Source organism: Halyomorpha halys, unplaced genomic scaffold (genome assembly GCF_000696795.3).
Source record: "Halyomorpha halys isolate HHAL.00 unplaced genomic scaffold, Hhal_1.1 Scaffold1113.1, whole genome shotgun sequence".
NCBI lineage: Eukaryota > Metazoa > Arthropoda > Insecta > Hemiptera > Pentatomidae > Halyomorpha > Halyomorpha halys.
Genome location: NW_027105717.1, coordinates 164,440 through 185,941, shown reverse-complemented (window position 1 = coordinate 185,941; position 21,502 = coordinate 164,440). Strand labels below are relative to the sequence as shown.

The 21,502-nt window shown below is 28.8% G+C and overlaps 2 protein-coding genes and 1 non-coding gene across 4 annotated transcripts in view; 2 read left to right on the top strand and 1 right to left on the bottom strand.

Annotated features, from left to right (window-relative positions):
* Positions 1 to 632: 632 nt before the first annotated feature.
* Positions 633 to 704, top strand: TRNAG-UCC (transfer RNA glycine (anticodon UCC)). Its single transcript has one exon. It is a non-coding gene; the product is annotated as a tRNA-Gly (tRNA).
* A 5,790-nt stretch (positions 705 to 6,494) lies between these two features.
* Positions 6,495 to 11,347, bottom strand: LOC106688363 (kininogen-1). Its single transcript, XM_014432783.2, has 9 exons — positions 11,198 to 11,347; positions 10,942 to 11,088; positions 8,989 to 9,149; positions 8,745 to 8,892; positions 8,558 to 8,659; positions 8,346 to 8,435; positions 8,071 to 8,214; positions 7,830 to 7,988; positions 6,495 to 6,648 (listed from the first exon to the last, which is right to left on the bottom strand). Exons 1-8 carry the CDS (start codon positions 11,258 to 11,260, stop codon positions 7,833 to 7,835), a joined length of 1,011 nt encoding a protein of 336 aa, XP_014288269.1. The 5' UTR covers positions 11,261 to 11,347; the 3' UTR covers positions 6,495 to 6,648; positions 7,830 to 7,832.
* Positions 11,348 to 11,392: 45 nt separating this feature from the next.
* The window catches only part of LOC106688364 (adenosine 5'-monophosphoramidase HINT3), a 14,113-nt gene continuing 4,003 nt past the window's right edge, over positions 11,393 to 21,502 (top strand). The window contains exons 1-4 of one of the 2 annotated variants that reach the window (XM_014432785.2): positions 11,393 to 11,626; positions 12,947 to 13,064; positions 13,153 to 13,219; positions 17,653 to 17,779. In XM_014432785.2, the coding sequence (XP_014288271.1) occupies positions 11,504 to 11,626; positions 12,947 to 13,064; positions 13,153 to 13,219; positions 17,653 to 17,779 (435 nt within the window). In that variant the 5' untranslated portion in view covers positions 11,393 to 11,503. The remainder of the gene's footprint in view (positions 11,627 to 12,946; positions 13,065 to 13,152; positions 13,220 to 17,652; positions 17,780 to 21,502) is intronic. The other variant, XM_014432784.2, reaches the window with a different exon arrangement.

The following is a 21,502-nucleotide window of genomic DNA, read 5'->3' as shown; positions in this document are numbered from 1 at the left end:
TTTTATTTTAGTATGTATGTGATCATTTATCAATATTACCTATTGCCCACAACTGTGTGGCAGATTGTAATATCTATCAATAAATAAATCTAATTGTAAAAAAAAAAAAAAAAATTGCCATGGATATGACCCTTATTCGTGAACGAACCATTGATAAATAAATATCGTATCCATGACAATTTTAGCTATTAGTTTCAACTATAGCTAATTTTTTCCCATCTCTGTGGGACAGTAAGATGACACTAGTATACGAGTCTTTGGAATACGTTCAATACAAAATAAAATTAAAATTTTTATCAGATGCTCCATTATTAAAACAAAGCAGTGATATATCGCTTTGTGAGTATAATATAAGTAAAATTAATTACAGATCCTTGATATTTGATTTATATAAGAAACATTAAATTTTTAAAAAAAATCTAGATATATAACAAAAATACGTTTATTTGAACGGTAATGTATTAATGAAAGAATTAAAATAATTTTGTAATTTTTAACTAATATGGATGTTAATTAAAATTTGATCATGAAAATTATCAAAGCTATACTATCGAATTTGTAATTATTAAAAAATTAATTTTCTATACTGATAAAATGCGTTAAATATATAAAAAAGCAAATTCAAAACAGCTGCGATGGTGGTGTAATGGTGAGCATAGTTGCCTTCCAAGCAGTTGATCCGGGTTCGATTCCCGGCCATCGCACTTACTTTTTTCTTTTTAGTCTTAGATATGAAACTAGATATATAAATTGATTTAATTTTAAAACATTAAGTTAGTAATTTGTTTTTCTCCTTCAGTTCTAACAATTAATAAATTAGTTATTTTATATAAATTAGTTAATAGACTTTTTTTCAATGTTTAAACAATATTATTAAACTTATTTTAAATAGATATAGGTACAGTGTGTATTTTCCATAGAATTTATACATAAATTTATATATATATATAATTTGATTATTTTTTGATTCATCACATTAAAAGAAAAATACTAAGTATTTGTTTTTTAGCTCATAAGGGTTACAAAATTATGTATTGTTAAACATTATAAATATTATAACATACTTTTCCAACAGGCTATTTGAGTTATAGAAATTCAAGATGTGGAAAAAATAGGTCAAAAAACTAACTATTGCAGTACACTGTACATACAGTGTATGTATCTCTTCTCCCAGTAACCCTGAGATATGGTTGTATATTCCTACCTGTTCCATTATACCAACATGTATTTATTTAAAGAAATATAAATAAAAGAATTTGTGATTCCAGTAAATAATCTTAATAACATTGATAATATGAAATAATGTGAATTATATTAGGCTGCCATTGGTCAAATGGTCAATTATTTTAATAAATTTAAAATTGATAAAAATAAATTAAAACAAAATACTAATAATAAAAACACTTAATAGTTAGAAGAATACAAATATAAAATATTAGGTGAAGAAAATAGAAAAATATTATAAATATGAAAAAAGGATGAAAAGAATTACATTTATAATAGTTAAATAAATAGTAAAAATGGTTTCCAGTGAGTTTAATTTCAAATCTCTAATCATAATCTGTTTGAATTTTTTAAATGGACATAAATTGTAAAAGGATTGCATGGCTGATATTCTTAAAAAAATAATAAGGCTAATTTTAAACTGAAAAAAGAAATAACAAATTAGAGCAAGGGGATCATTGAAATACTTAGTTAAGGAAATAGCACTGAACACAGTACATTTTCTGGAAACTGTGGAATGTTAAGCATTTATAGAGTAGTAAAAATAGTAATTAATAATAGGTTGAGGCAATTTTAAGTTTTAATAATTTGGAGCCTAACCAAGCCTCTTGATCCCAAGCCAGCACCCTCATGGCATCCCAGCTTTTCCCTCTTCTCCCTCCCACACTTGGAGATGTAGTCCTTCCATTGTATTATGGGTCTCCCTCTTGGGCATTTTCCTGTTGGTCTGGCCTTAAAATATTTTCTTGGCTCCCTGTCTTCACGCATCCGACAGAGATGTCCAAACCATCTTCCAACCATTAGAGAGTTGTTTCTTTTCAATGTTATCCTTTATAGAGACAGTACAACATCCTGTCTTGTCCTCTCATTCCGTACACGATCCCTCCTAGTTTGGCCTGCCACTCTCCATAGGTATCTCATTTCCATTGAGTAACTCTGCTAGGTATCTAGTGGTACCCAGCTTTCACTTCCGTAAAGGAGGGGAGGAAGGTATACAGCCTTGAAGATATGTACTTTAACATTCTTCTCTGCCTCCCTTTTCCCTACAACTGTGTTGCAGAGGTGGTTGTATATTGCATTTGTCTTCTTTATCCTATTGGATATCTCTTGGTCTACCTTTACATTCCTGCTGATCACTGTTCCTAGGTAAGTGTATTTGTCCACCATTTCTATTGGTTCACCTTTGTAAAGTATTTGAATGTTTTCCTGTTCCTGGCCTACATGTTTTATTTTGCTTTTTCTGACATTGATAGTCCCTTTCTTTCCAGCTCAGCTTCCCATTCAGTTATAGCTTGTTATAGATTTCCTTTAGTATCTGCTATGAGGACAATGTCATCCGCAAATACCATTACCTAGACCAATATTGTCATCATATTCCATTTGCCAATAGTAATGCGGGCTGTTCTCTGTTTGCACATTTTCAGGATTTTATCCATATGAATGATGAACAGGAGGACACTCAAACTATCTCCTTGCTTTACCCCTTTCTTTATTGCAAAGGTATTAGACTCTTTTCCATTAATCCTTACTATTCCCTTGAAATCATGGTAGGTTGACTTTATAGCTTCTATCAATCCTTGCGGGATGTTTATTCCAGAAAGAGCATTCTACAGTTCTTGTCTATGGACCGAATCAAAGGCAGCCTTTAGATCTATAAATGCCAAGAAGATACTCAGTCCTCATTCCCACGATTTATCAATGATTGTTCTGAGAGAAAATATATGATCCTGGGTCTGGCGTTGAGGCTTGAAAGGAGCCTGTAACTCTTCTCAGTCATTCTCCACTAGCTCTCTCATCTTCTTTTCTAATACTGAGGTATAGAACTTGTTCACAACCTGGGATAGACAGATAGGTCCATAGTTTTCTCATTCATTAGCATTTTGTGAATCGGGACAATTATGTTGTACTCCCATTCCTTAGGGATAGCTTTTTCAGTAAGTAACTTCTGAAAAAGGCACTGAAATGCTTTCAATAATTCTGTTTCACCATATTTGATGAATTCAGGAACAATGCCATCTCTTCCTGCTGCTTTCCTGAGTCTTAATCTCTCCACTACTGCTTCCACCTCTTCCTCTCATATCATCTCATATTCTCCCCATATACTTTCTCTAATCATTCTCTCTTCAGCATCCCCAGAAAAAACCTCCCTGTAGTAGAGTCTCCACCTTTCTAAAATACCCAGGTACCCAGTAATCAATCTGCCTCCCTCGTCCTCTACATTTCATATTGCTTTGCTTGTCTTTCCTTTTATTGCCTTAATCTTTTTCTAGAAAACTTTGGTGTTTTCATGATAGTTACTCTGCAGATTTCAACCAAATTCCTCCCATATCTTTCTTTTTGCCACCCTCACTACTAGCTTGGGTTTGTTTCTCCTTCTTACCTACAGTTCTTAATTGGATGGAGTCTTGTGCATATGGTACTCCTTTCATGCTGCCTTCTTTCTCACCACTGATTCCTTCACCCTATCATTCCACCACTTGGATCTTTCACGTATAGGTGAAATATTGGTAATCCCGCAAATAGAAGTAGCGGCTTCCAGTATGGCTTTCTTTATTCCTGACCATATTTTATCTACACTTCAATCCATGCTGATGCCCTGGAGTTTTTAATCCAGTAGGCTTGAGTATTCCGCTCTTCCAGGTTCCTGGAGCTTTATGGCGTTGATTTTCTGGTAGCTTCTTGGTCGTTTCTTCCTAAGGGGAAAAATTTGAGTATCTTCGACTAACAGGAGGTGATCTGAGCCAATTTCTGCCCCCTAATCACTTTAATATCAGTAAATAGCTTTCTTATCCTTTGACTATAGATGTAGTAATCGATTATACTCTTTACTTTCCTTTCTTCAGCAAAAAAATTTATTTTATGAATTTCTTTCTGTGGAAAGAATGAATTATCAATAAGCAGATCATAGTCAACACATAAATCAATCAGTCTTTGCCCATTTCTATTCTTAGTGCGCTCACCCCCATGTTTTCCCATAACTCTATGTATTTTGACGTAGTTACTCCCAGTCCTAGCATTGAAGTCCTCCTAATGATTACTTCTCTGTTCTTGTCCTGGCTTTTAATAATTTCCCTTTCTAACTCAGCATAAAACTGTTCTTTATCCAAAGAAATAGCTTCTTCAGTGAGGGCATACACTTGAATAATGGCTACTTTTCCTATAGTTAATCCCAGGTTTGCCATAATTATTGTAGGAGATACTGGATCCCAACTTTCTATTTTAGAAGGAATAAAAAAAAAAAAAATAGAGAAAAATGCCTTCTCTGATAAATAAGGGCATGAAAAAGATAACATCAACAAGTGTTTTAAAATAATTATTTGATCTGGTCTTACTGGCATTTATTGAATGAAGTATTTATATGATGTAAATTATTGATATGGCATACAGTGTCTCCTAAAAGTTTTCACTATTGAGGAAATGTATTTAATCATTTAAAAAAACTTATTGAACTTAAAAAAGCATAACATTTTATTAATTTATTTTTGAGATGGCAAGATATAGAATGAAATTAAGGATAAATAATTTGATAAACTGCAACAATTATCTTTATTAATATTTTTTTTAATTACTTGGGGGTACCCTCTCCCACCACCTATAACAGCGGACCAACCCTCATTATACAAATTATACAACTGTTTCACAAAATATATTGTTCATCAGTTAAACTCAATTTTTAATTATGTAAAATAAAATATTACATGGGGATCATTAAAAACTTTTTTTATATAGTAAACATCTTCTAGGAGGGAGTATTGTAGCAGCGCTATCTATGAGCAAGTAAAAGAACTAACAATTTCATCGCTGCTTTAACAGAGAGCGCTACTCCATCTAAAATAAAATATTACTCACTAAAAACTTTTTTATTTAGTAGAGAGAAAAAACTGGCTCACAAAAGTATTCACTATAAACGTAAAAAATACATAAATTAATTACATTTCATAATCATTAAATAAACTCAATTTATTATTATTAATCTAATATTTCAAAGTATAAACTTTATTTTTCCAACAATATCAAAGCCTTTCAGGCACTAAATTTACTAGTTTCCATCTCAAACTATTAGGCTTACCAGGAATTCCACTCTTAAATATTTTTTATTTAATTTTGTTCTTTTGTTTCTTTATTCCTTAAATATTCAGTTGGTTTTTTATTTTGTATGTCATACCACATCATGTGTTGGGCAACAGAGGATGTTATCTTTAGTATAATTATAATGTAGCTACACCCTTATAACCCAAGCAGTGTGACTGAGTCGTTTTCCTGACAAAATTCAATATTTTCAAGCATCTCCATCTGAATCACTACCCTGTTTAACTGAACTAACCTTATTCTTCATGTTTAACTCTTCATTAGTCTTTTGCCACATCATTTTTCTCCCAACTGAACATTTTATGTTGAATTTTGAATTTTTTTTTGTTATTAAAAGGTTTCTTATTCACAATTGTCTAATTAATGCCATGTTTTCAAATTAATTTTCTGACTTTTTTTATACTGCCCATCACTTGAACCTTTCCCATTATTTGGTTCCTTTTGATTAACTTTTGGGACTTCACTTCTTTTCATCTTTCTGACTTTTCATCAGATTTTTGACCATTGTGATTTGTCCCTATCTGAAGTATTTATCCATTCCTTTTAATGATATATCATATTGTGGAATAGGATGTTCCAGTAGCTTTACTAATTTCTATTAATTTTGAATCGTTTTTGTGCTGAAATAAGACAATCCATTATTCATCTATGTTGTGTTGTTTCTACAGCTTCTCAGTATGATTGCATGGCTGATTTTTATAATAACAGATATAATCAGGTGTTTGTTTTTGTTGTTTAGAACATGCGGTAAAAAAGACAACCATTTCTTCATTTATGTGAAATGGCTATTTTAATGGAATTCAAAACTTTCTGGTTTCGCAAGCACTATGAGCTCTATAGTTTAAATATTTGAGAAAATAAAATATAAAATTTATTTATGAATAGTATGATACTCTATGGCCATAATACAAACTGGGAAATAACCGAGGAAAAGGAGAGAAGTGTAGTTTACAGATTTCAGTATGATTGTTGATATCAGTTTGTTACTAGTAAGAAGTTTAATAGCAATTATTCATCACTACTATTTAACACTCATAAAAAGATGAAACACTTCAATAAATATACATATTTCTAAATCATAATGCAACCAAAGTCTTAAGTATATAGTTTTAATAGAATCATGCTTTACAGCAATATCTTTTGAAGAAATAGGAGGAAAAAACAAAAGAAATAAACCAATATCAGGAGAAACTAAGGTAATTTATTGACTCTCTGTACATTTGATGTTATAGAGTTATGATGTTTAAATGTCAATTCTTCCCAACTGAGGTACCTTTTTGTTGGGTCCTTTTAGATCTCATGGGTCTCACTATATTAATACTTGTGCCTCGAGTCCTAGAAAATAAAAAATACATATTTAAAAATTTGGATAGCTATAATATATTTTTTATTAATTATCTTGTACACTGAACTACAAATAGGTAGTTATTAAATGAAAACTAGCTTCATTATTCTGGGACATAGCCTCTTTAAAATAATTTGTAGATATATGTCGTGTTGGCCCGGGTAGAATAGTCAAACTAACTTTTAACAATATATAAATATAATATAATAATATAGTTGTAAACAATAACACAACTAAAAAACATTAATTTTACTCTCAACCAATTTATTTTAATTCAGTTAATTATTGACTCATCAAATTCATTAAAAAAAATCTTTCACTTGTGTAGGTTAGTAGGTTTAATTGTTAATATTGGTGTGTTTAGTAAGAAGAACAGTTGTTTTATTAATATTATGTGTTTTTATTATATGACATGGGCAATTAGCCTGCAAGTGAAAGACTTTTTTTAATGAATTTGACAAGTCAATAATTGAGGTTGTCCCCTTGATAATGGCCTAAATCTTGGAGAACTAAAATAAACTTTTTGAGAGCAAAATGGATCATTTGTAGTTGTGTTTTATACGTATAAACTACTCTCAAACAATTAATTAATAAATATATTAAAATAGAAAATGTTATAGATGTAGTATAGATAAACGTTAAATTAGATAACGTATATTATTAAGTTATAAATTAATGTTAATATTAAGAGTAATAATATAATACAAAAACCAAAGAGAGAAAAAAAAACTACTTCAAATATTTAGGGAATAACATTTACAGAAAAGTGAATATGTGCAATAATAATTATTCTGAATGGAGGAAGAGGAAGGGATAGAGTTCCAGAGTGAGGCAGTTCAGGTTAGGAAGGGCTTTGCAAATGCAGTTGTTGGTCTCTACAGGATATAGGAGTGACGCTAAGTTCTAATCACATGGTATAGGAAGGATTGTAGAAAATACTGGCAGTAGGAATGGTATAGCCACTTTATCAGCTTGGTATTATAAGAGTTTATATACATATTTCAGGTGATCCTAAAAACAAACAGTATTGAGCAATTCATAAGACATTTAAGATTAAGCTCCTGAGAGTCTTCCTTACATCAGATAATCATAGTCAATTATATTCATATGGTGGAACTTTGTTAACTAATTCAAATAAAAAGAAAAATTATTATTATTATTTTGTCCCTACCAGCTAATGTGTTGAGCTGGGAGCACAATTGAACTCCGTTACAGCAAGATCTTCAGATATCCAAGGCTGTGAGATGATGACTGTCTTGCACGAATATTCTGATTTTGAGTTCTCATCACTAGCATCAAATTCAAAAGTATACTTTACGCCTGCAACTACCTGACAAACAGATATCAATTTAAATCAAAGTCTTTTTATAAATTTGATAAAATAATCTTACTATTTTTACATATTTACTTACTTGAATTGTAGCTTTTTTGATCCTAAGCAAAGAGAGATGCTTGCTAGGATGTGATTGTGCATTTAAATTACTCATTGCTCTTTTCAAATACTGTTGGACAGTGACATCATCAGGGTTTGTTTCAACTGGGCAGCCAGGACAGTACTATGGAAATGAAATGTAATAATAGAATATTAATAAAATATAGTTTAACAACTGAAAGTCAATTTCCAAGATAGTATGATAATAAATTAACTATTTGTTCAATACTTGGATGTACATATGAAAATAATTACCGTGGGCTGTGGCCTGCAATCAATTTCATCAACCTCCTTCTTATTCAGCCAGGATCTGTACCAAAGTTGAACATCACAAACTTGATGGTTCTAAAATTAATTTAAAGTATTCCAACATTAGATTATTAAGTTTATTAAAATCGTAAAATGATTGTCATTTCATAATAATATATCAACCATTTTATGTATAAGCAATAATTAAAATTATTTACCTCATGTTGGATTTCGCATTTATCTAAATCGGATTGGCTATCTGCAAGGCAATTGGTGTTGGCAACTTCTACAGTAGCTCTATATAAAGAACCTTCGACAATCTAGGGATAAATGGAGAAAAATGTAACTATTATACAAAATAGAAAACAAATACTAAGTTTATCAAATATTGACAAATAAATATACCTGTTCAGTAGCTTTGAAAAATCTAATAACTTTCACCAAATATTTGGAGTTTAATTTTTTTCCAACTTGAGTACCAATAAATGACTTAAGCTGTTGAAGGTCAGAGTTGTTTTCAGCATCAATCAAGAATTCTGATCCAGGAAGTGACCTAAAAGGAGTGAATTATGTAGAGAATGTTGCTAATTACTTGTCATTCCAAGATGTAATGATTGCTTTTTTTTCTAGTAATTCAAATTAGACAAACCTTTTCTGTTTCTTTGATGGAACGACTTCACAATTATATTCCTGGACTTCTTCCACTCCCAACCATGCTTTTAACAAAATAGCTAATTTACACTCATAAAGAGAGTTAGATTTTGAACCTCTTACTTCAAAATCAAAAGTGTAAAGCATGCCTTCAACAACCTTTGAAAAGAAAAAAAAATGATATAATTGTTGAATGATAATCATTTTCATCACTGACCAATAAATATTATAGCATTATTTTTTATTACTCAGGACTAACCATAATCCAAAAACATTTAATAGAAATGATTAATGAAGAAATACAGAATGACAAATTAAAGAGTATTTAAACACAGTAATCAAAACAGTTAGTGTTTAATAAAATTCTTATCATACTGAAAAACAAATATGATTAAATATTGATTGATTGATTAATTGTGATTTATGTCAATCTCAACCAAACTAAGAAATATGTTTAAAGTTCAAAAATTTAAAACCCTTGTTTTGTCTTAAAGAATGAAGGGATTTTGAAATTTTCAAAAAAAAAAAATCTTTTCAAGAGAAAAACAAAAAGTTTCATTGCCAAAAGTTGGGCAAAATTTTCTAATCAAAGAAACTGTTAAAATATTGGGTCTAAAATAATAATAATAAAATTATAAAAACATTAAAAGGAACAGTTTAATTATTTATTGTCAATACATAATTATGTATAAATCTTAATTACTTAAATAATAGAAACCAAATTGAAGAAAAATACAAATACAGTTATAAATAGTTCTACTTGGTGTAATATTGAGGATTTATACTTTAAAATTATGATAGCAAAACCATTTTTAAGTCATAAATTTAAGAAACGTCACTTTAAAGCAAGATTTGTAATTATAGTTACTTTTTTGTACTTTTTTTTGTGAAGGAGAGGAGACTGTTGATTTTAGATATCAGTAATAATGATTCATTTAACCAGAAAGACTTCAATAAGGAAAAGTTGGTTGAGATTCATAGAGACCGCATTTCTCAGACCACATCTCCATATATTAAATCTATGGTCAACTAAATCTACACCATTAAGAGAATTTAGGTCTTCTATGATGATCTGTCATAGTAAAAAACACATCAATTAAACCATAGAAAGTTTTGAAATAATTAGGGACGTATATTACCAATGGTGGATCTAAGAAGAGAGGGATATATAAAATTAAGTAGTTTAAAATTACATACAGTACCAATAATCTTGAGTATTTTTTAACACTTTATTAAATAATCATTTTTCATAAATTGTTGAGTAAAGTAAATCACCAAAAATAATTGCCAATTGTAATTAAATTTTTGATTAATTTAAATTAAAAAATTGTATTGAATTTTATTATTGTATAAAACTGATAGAAACTCAAAATTTATATACCTGGTCCAATTTCCAAGACTGGACTCATATAAATGGAATTCTAATCAGAGTCAAAATAGTTTCGAATTGGTTCAAACTGAACAATTTCTCATTTAATAATTAATTATTGAAATATTCTATCACAATATTAGACAAAACAATCCAATAGTTCAACATATCATACTTCATATATTCCCTTATAAATATGTACTACAAATTAAAAATAGTAGGATTCTTAAAGCAAATATAAATACAAACATAAAAAATAATAAAATGATGGTATCATCAAGGTCTGATCTGCAAAAGTATCCCATTTATGTAGTGACTTTGACAGCACCATCTACCCTCCCCCCCTTTAAAAAAATACTTTTAGATCTGTCCCTGTATATTACTACTAATATTGTAAACAAAGAATCTTACAAATTATTTATAATTAGAAATTAAAAGTAAATTAGACAATTGGTCTCTGGTATCTAAGAATATATCGACAAGCTATAGTTTGCACGAATCGATAGGTATCGTGGATATGTTCATATCCCGCGCCAACCCTTCAAATATTCATACTCAAATTTTATGCAACTAGTGTGTTACCTGTCTTTTCAATTCCTTAATTCGTACAAGTTCGACTTCTCCGTCATTTTCCAAACCTTTTGGAGTAATTGTTTGAAGTTGGTAGCTAAGATATTGGAAGGCAGCAGGTTCATTTATTACAACGTCAGTCGAGCAACCTAAGCAAGCCTGTTTCAAAACCACAATATTAGTTCTCTGTATGATATATTTTTAAGTAATGAAAATTTGGACCTATTTTATGCGTAATTTTAAAAATTATTTTTGAATTAAGTCTTACCTTTGCCAAAGAGGAATGGAAAAAACCGAGCAAGAAGAAAACCATGAGATGCATGGGGCCCATTTTAAGACTCTGATTGAATGATTACTTGGTACCTCACAGTAATCAAACTCTAGAAGCCCTAAAGACTTGAGAGACAAATTTTCCAAATTCATTCCGGCTATATATACCAAATATTCAAGTGGTTCGTAGAGATAAGAATCTCCCGCCATTACGCTATCAGCTGATTGACCTTTCCAGAGAGCTCTATGGTAGCCTGGGGAAAGTCTGTTTTATTGTGTTTTTAATGATTTTAACTTAACTTCTATGGTTTTGAGATCGATAGTCCTCAGAGCACTAGCAATGTCCGCTCCGGAGTGCACGCCTGCCCAAAACTGCATCTTTTGTACGATTGTTAATGAAAACGACCAGAGTAAAATAGTCTATCAGGTATTATTAAAATGTTTTAAGTCAAATGTATTGTGATTATCTAATTTTTAAACTTTCTGGTGTCTTAACTGTCATATGTTTCAAAGAAGATTAGTTTTATATTTATTTCCTCAACTAATCTTAAATTAGCTTATCTGATTTGGAGATCTGGACAAGAACCAATGTACTTGGAAGAGAATCATAGATAGTTTTCCCATTTTAATCTCGAAATCGAATCACCAATACTTAACACAGTAGATTCCATAGGTTAATTTTATATAACTACTTAGCTCTGAAAGTAGCTAAAGTCACAAGAAAAACATTTATCATTTAGTATTCAACGAATACCATGGATAGTAAAATAGAATGGGTTTATTTTGTAACAAGTGGAGTCATTTTGAAAGTCTGTATGGCTTTTCTGACTGATTGGATATCCCAGTTGAGAAAGTATCCACTATCTACAGTACTGTGAAATATGTCCAATACAATATTAATTTTTGAAGTTTTGCTAACATCAAAACATCCATATGATCTTTGCTAAAATTTGATATTTCTTCAGAAAAATATTTTTTTTTACATTCTGTGATCATTTGGCTTGTGAACTTTTCTTATTTACAATTTTGAGTTTAATTTTAATTTCTGTTCTTAAATAACTTAGTTCATTAAAGTCTTGTAACACCATTAGCATAACCTAGGAGTCATAAGGTTTTCATTCCTTACCATTGATTAGATTAGATTTTTATTCAGGGCGATCAACATCTAGGTTATTACACCCTTTTTACTTCATCTATCTTCTTGACTTATAGTTGAATGTAGACTATTTCCTTTTTACACTGGTCGGTATTGGTGGATTATATTTTAGTATAAAGTTGTGTTTCTTTCAGAAATTTTATTATTTTGTCTATGGATTCTTCCGAGTCTTTAAGGGCCAATTCCAATGTCCTTACCATTGATAATCATAGTATGTATTCCTTAATACGATGAGAATAGTCTTTTATTTCCTTTTTAAATCAAATTTATCAATATATTTAATACTATGTTTAATTATTTTTAAACTGGACATCATTAACGGACAAAGTTAAAAAAAAAAATAAAAACCCTTGATTTTGATCCTAAACCTAGCCAAATGCTACTGCCAACAATCTAAAAAAGTGGTCTAAATGCCCTAATCATAGTTATAATTAATGATTATGGCATTTAGGTTTTTGGCAATGGTATATACCTTGTTTTCAGGTTTAACAAGTTTTTTTATACTTATCCAGTTTTTGATGCCCAATGTTCAATTGTATGTTGAACAAACAATAAATATATAGAATAAATATATTCTACATTTTTTTTTAGGACGATGATGTGGTTGCATTCCCAGACATTAAACCTGCTGCAGAAAATCATTATTTAATAATACCTCGTACCCATCTACCAAATGCTAAAGATTTAGATTCTTCTCATAGAAGTCTAGGTTGGTTAATTTTAGAGTTTTAGTTGCTTCTTTATATAATTGTGGCTAATGAATGAACTAAGTGTATTTGGAATTTTTTATTTTTCAGTTGAACACATGATAAAAGTTGGGAATGATATCTTGACTGAAAAAAATGTTGATCTATCGAACTCAAGGTAATTTCTCCAATTAATATTCTTAGCCAATATGAATATTTTATTACTAGACAATATACTGATTCATCTCAATCAGAGAAATAATTGATGAATTTAGAGTAATAATTCTTAAATGTTGAATTCATCAATAACTGTTAACAGATTATATGGCTTTATTGAATTGTGGGCTACTAATCTTGTAAAATTTGATTGATTGTTTCCTGATTTTTAAATTTTCTGTTAAAATTTGAATAATCTTGAAATGATGTTTTTGCTTTTCACATCCTTTAATCCTTATTTAGTATCCATGAAGGAATATTTCAGTGAAAGCAACTTTAACCATCCTTTGCTCATCAATTTTTTGTTCCTATAAAATAAATTTTGTAGAGTATTTGAGAAAATACCTTTGAGTATTAAACAATAATATTTCATCAATGAACCATATTTAATATTTCATCATACTATTATTCATTCTTAGAATAAAGTTTATCTTTTCACTAATTATGGATAGTATAAGGATATGGATATAAAAGTCTTGTTCTTGATAGTTACTAATCAGTAGTGCATTATGAATTTTTAATTATGGTATTAAAGCTAGTATTGGCTCTGGTTTCTTATCCTTGATTTATATCTCGAGATCTAATATACAGTTTTTGTGGTGTCTTAGGCTTAAATGATCCAACTCAATAAATCAGTTGTAGAGTGGGAAAAAAAAGTCTTGATTTTTTTAAGTCAATACATATTCTGAGAATAAAGAATAAATAATTTGAAGAAATCAATAACTGGCATGATGCCAGAAAAATAACATTGTTCTTTAGACCCATAAAGAAAGTTAAATTCCTTTGCGAAAACTGGGCTAAATGCCAAAACCAGAGTTACTGTTAATGATTTTGGCAGTTAAATTGCTTTTTAGGTTGTTGGCAATGGCATTTAGCTTGGTTTTTGGGTATAAAACAATTTCTTTCTTTTTTTTGTACTTGATCTGCCACTGATGTTTAGTCTTTATTTTAATTTGATTTTAAAAATTAAAATTAAATTATATGTTCGTTTTGTAAAATAAAATAAAAAATCAAAAGATGTATTTTGCATTGCCAATTCACACATCGCTTGCTTGCTTGAATACTGGAGCATCTAACAAAAAAAGTTTTGGTTTAATTTGAAATGATCTTGTTCCAAAGATATTACTGTAGACAGGGGTTTCTTTTTCTACTGTGGTCCATCCATAAACTATTTCTGAGCCAGTAGGGTTTTATATTGTACAATATATAGTATACGTCAAATAGATAATAATTTTTTGTCAAATATGTCAATATTCAAGCAAAACAGTGATATATGTTATTATTGGAAGACTTTTTTGAATTTTTGTTTTATTAATGTATATATCATAATATTATTTTGCAAGAAAAGGTGTTAGAAGTGAAATTAAAAATAATAATAATATAATAAAATAATACAACTTTTGAAGAGAATCAAAACAATAATAAAGATTAAAACCAAAATTCTTCCTTTCAGTAGTTTTATCTATTTATTTATCCGTCTGTTCATTTAGGTGTTGGTGTATTCCTTTGCTTTTCTTTTCTTTTTTTTTTTGTATACATGATTTTTAAGATTTTAAAATTTGTTGGATAAAATGATTAGGTCCTGGTGAAACATTTTAGCTTCAAAAAAATTTAAACTGTCTTATTGTGAATTTGGACTAAATATTTTAATACTCCTTGTTTTAGGTATTTCTTTATACTTTTCTTGGTATAAAATCACTTTTTCATGCCCATATTGTTACCATTCCTTCCATTAATTCTAACATGAGAGAATCAATCACAGAGTAATCAATAAATTAAAAAATGTATTACTTGGAATCTTTATTTTTTATTCAGAGGCTCGAAGGTTTTCTTTAATTACAAATATTTTATTTAAATGACTATTTGAGTCGGTTAGTTTTATCAGTATCCTATTTCTATGCCCTAGATTTATCTAAGAACCTTTTGAAGTAATCAAAGTACTTATACTATTATATTTGGAATTGACTTTGACATGATTTCAATTAAAAACTATTTTAAGAAAGTTTTGAAATCTCAAGATCTCCAATTTATCATTAACTAACCTCTTTGTTAAAACTGTCTCCATGGTAACATAATATTATAACTATTTTTTTATAAAACAAGATTTTAATTAACTATGTAATTTTTGTAAGTTGCACACAAAATTTCAGATTATTTAGAACTTTCAAGTTCAGACTGCATGAAAATAAGTTCTGTAATACTTGTTAAAATACCATGATTTTCCAGATAAAACATTAAATTTTCTAAGTTTTTTTTTCTCTTGTAAAATTAAAAATATTAGACTTACCAACTGCCAATGTTCAATATAATAACAGGGCTCAATTATAGAAATAGTGATAATAATTATTATATACTGAATGACTCAATTTTTATTATTAATGCATAAAAAATTTTTATAATTTTTTTGTTAACTTTTCAGATTTCTCTTTTTTCATTTTCTTTTTATATATTGTAATATTAAAAAACTATTTAAAATGAAATAAATGGAATTTTATATAGTTTTAACTTAATTCTCATATCTGAGGTTAGTTCAAAATAGTTTTGAATATGACTAGGTCAAATAAAAAGATTAAATATTAAATAAATATGAGAATTTTTATTTTTAGTTATATATCATATTATAGACTCTTAATCTCAGGGCGGGTTTCTAGGCAATAAGAACAGTCAACGCTTTTTAACTACCTTTACAAATATACTTAAATTCTATTTTGTACAACACTAAGCAATTTATACAATCTTCTTTTGATGATGGGAGGTTTTCATTGTTTTCTTTCTCAACAAACTAACACGTGCTGTAAACAATCTTTCAGCAAACAAACACTGACTGTTAACAAAGCATTTGTCCTCTAAAAGTTTTCCCTCATCTCATTTACTTGTGATTCAAAACAAAAGTCCCTTACTTTTCTTGGGCGACTCTTCGATGTCCTCTTTTCCAAGATGTCTACCCTTGAGCTAGACAAAGGATGATGAGGACCATCTGCATTATGACTGCATCCAGGAAACATCATTCCCTGCCCACGCCTAAACAACAAATCTAACATAAACCAAGTTTTCTTCCTTCCCCTTCTCTAGGTCTTAGTTCTCAACATCGATTGTAGCACTGCGGTTTTGAGTTTTTTCTTATGATTTCCTTTATGAATAATACCTATTCTTAACTTCTATTTTTTCTTAAATATACTGTAACTACAATTATGATGGGAAGTTAAAATAAAGTTTTTAAAATATTTGAATCAACATGGCCGCGGCTCAACGAACTTTTGGCAAGACACCGCCACCATCTTCTTTGTTTTGAATAACAATCTTTTCAACTCCATATTTGACTGAACAAAATTGGTTAGCTTTCTTTTTGGTTTAGCAAAGCAAATGAATATTGAAACGATACATAAAATAAAAACATATTAAAAACCATTTATACATAAAAATATACTATTTACTCAAAAAGAGGATATTACAGCATATTATGAAGAAAGGATCAGAAGGATGTTGTCTCATTGCAGAAGTCAACAACATAAAGCCATGTTAAATGTTTAAGAGTTCTTAGCGGATTTTCTGAGCAAGTTGTTTTATAACCTTTCATTCCAAAACTTCATGTTATTGTTTACTTGTAAGTTTTGATTAAAGTAATTTATTACAACATGCCTAAATTGAGTGAAAAGTGAAAGTTTGGCCACTGAGTACTTTGTTGATCTTCTAACTTGTGAGAAAAAGAATCAAGATGAGCTACTTGACAACTGTCATTACATTATTATTATTGTTATCCATTGCTTTGTTAGTTTTAAAAACATCCAAAACAATACTAACACAAACAACGAGAAAGTAATATGCATGATACTACATTGCTTGTTACTATTACAAACAAAGGTGACGAGCTCAGCTGGTCTGTTTCGTGACGCCATTTTCCATTTAATAGCTCAATTAACCGACTCTCAACCAGGTTAAATGTTATATCATTTAACATGGTAAAAGAAGGAAATATTTCTCCATTTAACATGTTAAATTAAAGATCATGAGTACCCCTAATATTGACCATTACTTTTTATTCCCAAGTTCAGCCATAAAGACCTGGGATTCATTCTCTGTATAATTATTTATTATTTAAAAATATGTTATATCAAGTTCCTTATATAAACTGTATTGGTGTATTTTTCAATCAACTTTTTATTTATATTCTATATTATTCATTTCCTGGTTATTATTGGTTAGTTTATTTTCTATTGAAACAATATGCAATTGAGTTGGAAGATGTAAAATGGCGACTCAACCTCATGTGCCCTTCTTGTATCTCCTGCCTTAATTGTGTGCATAACATTTATTAAATGAAGCTGTATTTTTAAATCTGAAAAATCAATTCTGTTGTAATAAAATTGTGAATGGATTTTTAAAAATTTGTTGCAGGTTAGGATTCCATTGGCCTCCATTCAATACCATCGCACACCTTCATTTGCACGCTATTGCACCAGTGGATAAAATGAGCTTTGTCTCAAAACTAATTTTTAGGCCAGACTCATATTGGTTTGTTTCAGTAAGTATTCACCTTTACACTTCTGGTTACCGTTAATTAAAAAAATTATTTTTAAGTGGGCGGATCTTTCCTTATCTTTCTTTCAAGTGGTCTGTTATTGAAATCCTTTAGTTCTTATTGTACACATGTTTGCCTCCTTTTTTTTTCATTTAATTTTATTATTAATTAATTATATTAACATCGAAAATTTAATATAAATACTTTAAATGAGAGTGATTAATTTTTGCTTCACCTTGAGGTATTTTTTCATGTTTGAAGCTGCCCTGATTTCGACCTAATGTGATTAATTGGCAAGAAATATCTTCCTTTTTTTTATTTTTATTTTAATTTTAAGAGAAATTAAAGACTTTATATTTAATGTTAAAAATGTTTGTGTTAGAAATATTATTTATTGTAAGTAACGTGTCCTAAAATTTTTATTATTTCTTATAGAAGAAAATTATAGTTTATTAGTAATAAGTACAGCATTTATTTGTTTTTTATTTATTAAAATTACAATCTAGCTTATTATGAGCTTCGCAAATATTAGCAATCAAGTTCTTGAATATTGTTTTAAAATCAAGAATCTACATAATATTGTTTTAATATTATTATAACTTGGAAGATCATTGATTGCCCGTGTGTTATATATAAAAGGAAGATGGTCCGGGTGTGGTAAAAAAAAAAAAAAACTCAAATTGTAAATTAACTTATTAAATGTGAGCCAACGTTTACTTTGTTCATTTTCACATATTTTAAATCATTTTAGCTATAGCTTAGTTTACTTTTATTTAATGTTATCTATTCCCTTACTTTGTTACATTATTTTAGTTGTTTGTAACTTTTTTAGCCCTGATGAAGCCTTTCAAAGTGGGGCGAAACGTTCACAAAAAATAGTTAATTTACTATTTGAGTTTTTTTTTTTTTTATCTAAGCCACCATCTTCCTTTTACAGATTACAAATTGGCCTCAAACTATAAGTTTGTCACACAAGTCATATTAATCTTTTCCCCAGGACACTAACATTGAGGAGTTGGACGGCCTCAGCATTCATGTGTTCTTGTAGTCGTTCTTGATATGACAGGGCAAATTTTTTTATTTCTTTATTAATTATAAGTATTTAAAGATCTCAATGAAAATCATCATTTCTGATGTACCAGGGTGCATTGACAAACTCCTATGAACTTTATTTTGAAACTTGAATAATTTCTCTGTTGTGGTCCCTTGTGCGTCCCCCCAGTTTTATTTCACAAGTCCAAATAGGTTTTAGGACTTTTTTTGTATATCACAAACTTGTGTAGACTGAAAGATTTGATTTTCTGCCTAAGAGCCAATACATTTTGTTAAGCTGCAAGATTTTTCTTTTTCGATGCTCTTTCTCATGAAGCTTTGCCTCCAATGTAATTCCGAGGTACTTGGTCTGATTTGAACTGGGGATCACTTTTTCATTCATTGTAGTCTGACAGTTATTTGATTTTCTTCTTTGTAAAATTAAAATGGATCGACTTTGATTCATTGAGTTTTATTTTCCATTTTTAGATCCATCTTTGTATACTAACTACTGCTGTATTTAATTTTTTAATGGTTTCTTGATTATAATTTCCTTTAAACAGAACTTCTTTATCATTGGTAAAGGTAACCATGACGCCTTTTTCAGCCTCTAGAATATCTGCGGTATTGAGCAGAAATAGTATTATGTATTTTAATTATAGAATATAACCTAATGCAGGAATCTCTATTTTTTTTTTTTGTGGATTTGTATATTGTTAATATTTTAAGTGTAAATACTAAGTATATATTGTGCTACACGTAAAGTAAGTTGAATGCAGAATTACCAAGTGCCATTAAATTTCTGTCACTGCCAAAAATAGAAATAATAAAACAATGATTTACAATAAAAAAATATGAAATGCTACAATATAAAAACAAATAGGATTATATTTCCAATTAATGATAACATCTTTTTTTTTCTCCATCTGACCTTCACTTTTTATAATTTTTTTGAAATCTCATATTGCCATAAATTAAAAGTTAAGAATCCAAAAGACAATGGTTTGAGTTCTTAACTTTTGACGTTTAGACAATAAGAAATTTTTTAAAATTATATAAGGTATCTGGTAAAAAAATATATAATAGCAATATTTTATTAAAAACTCACTAATCCGCTGCGCACAAAAGTTACATTATTTGGGCAGATGTGATGTCAGCCGAGCGCAGGGTTTGGGATTCATGGCCTTATGAAGTAGTTGTAAAATAATTGTAGTAAATGTTAATTGTGTTAATGGAAGTTCATTACCTTACATGTTCAAATCCATCAAAAAATATAGTAATATAAAAATAAATAACTTTATAAAATAATTGGTTAATAGAACTTAAGTTTTATCAAACGTAAACTGTTTATTTATTTACCAGTATTTTGTATACTGGAGTTTTTTAATTTTATTTTCAAATAATATCCAAAAAGTAATATAGAAAGCAAGGATAAAAGAATAAATATGATAAAACAAAAAAAGAAATCTAGTACTACTAATATTTATTATAATATTTAGCAACCCAATACAGTTAAGCAGCACATCTTTTTTTAATACAATTTTTCTCTCTTTCAGGTTAATTACCTCATGCAGTCTTTCATCATATTTTTTTTTATTAACGCATAAACCTTTAATTTTGTTACCTCCATTTTTCAGAATATCATTTCATCATTTATTTCTAATAAAAATGTTTTGAAATTAAAATTATATTTACAGTCTACTTTATTATAATTTTTTATATACTCTGGTTTACTAAATAATTTAATTTAGTTATGGAAGTAAAGAGATCTTCAACTGGACATTGCATACTAAGTTTAGACCCTCTGTATGAATCCCTAGAGCTATCTCTATCGTGAACTCAAATGTTCTAGCTAATTCTGCCCGATTAATATGTAATAATAATTTAAGTAATTAAATAAAAGTATGATTTTGTATTGATAATTTCCATGGCAGATATATTCAATTTTAGTTAAATATTGTTTAATAATTTATTCTAAAATTTTCAAACAGATATGAATATGGTGCTGTACACTGATCTCCCAATATGTTTTAATAAAAAAATATGACATGAGACTGTTTCAGCTAGTTAACCTGAATAATAAGCAAAAATTAAAACAGTCTATGTATAACAATTCTTTTAAGTGTGGGTGTCTGGTATATGGAACTAGTTATATATTTTTTATATAAGTAATACAATCCACTCTTTTAGATTGAATTCATGTGTAAAGTTTTCAAAGTAAATTTATTCTTCTAGAAGTTAATTGGTTGACATTACATAGAATATGATCTGGATGGCAATAAAAAAGGATTTTCAAATAGTGAAAAACTATTTATAGGTAACCTATGTTTCATTCCAAATCTTCATTATGACTAGTAAGAGGAGTAGCTAAGTAAAGAAGATTCATAATCTATAACTATTTGGCAATAATTTTTTATTGCCATTTGGATCATCTTATCCTTCATTAAAATAATTCTGAATAAATATAGCAAATATAATGTACTCCTGAGTTGATCTGAGTACTTTTTATAATTGAATAGTGTGAGTATTTGAGTTAAATATTCAACAGTTCTTTTTTCATCTCTAATTTGAAGTAGCTATCTACTATCAGAGTTGGGCAAAAATTAGGTATAGTTGAAACTAATATCTAAAATTAGGTATAGTTGAAACTAATATCTAAAATTAGGTATAGTTGAAACTAATATCTAAAATTAG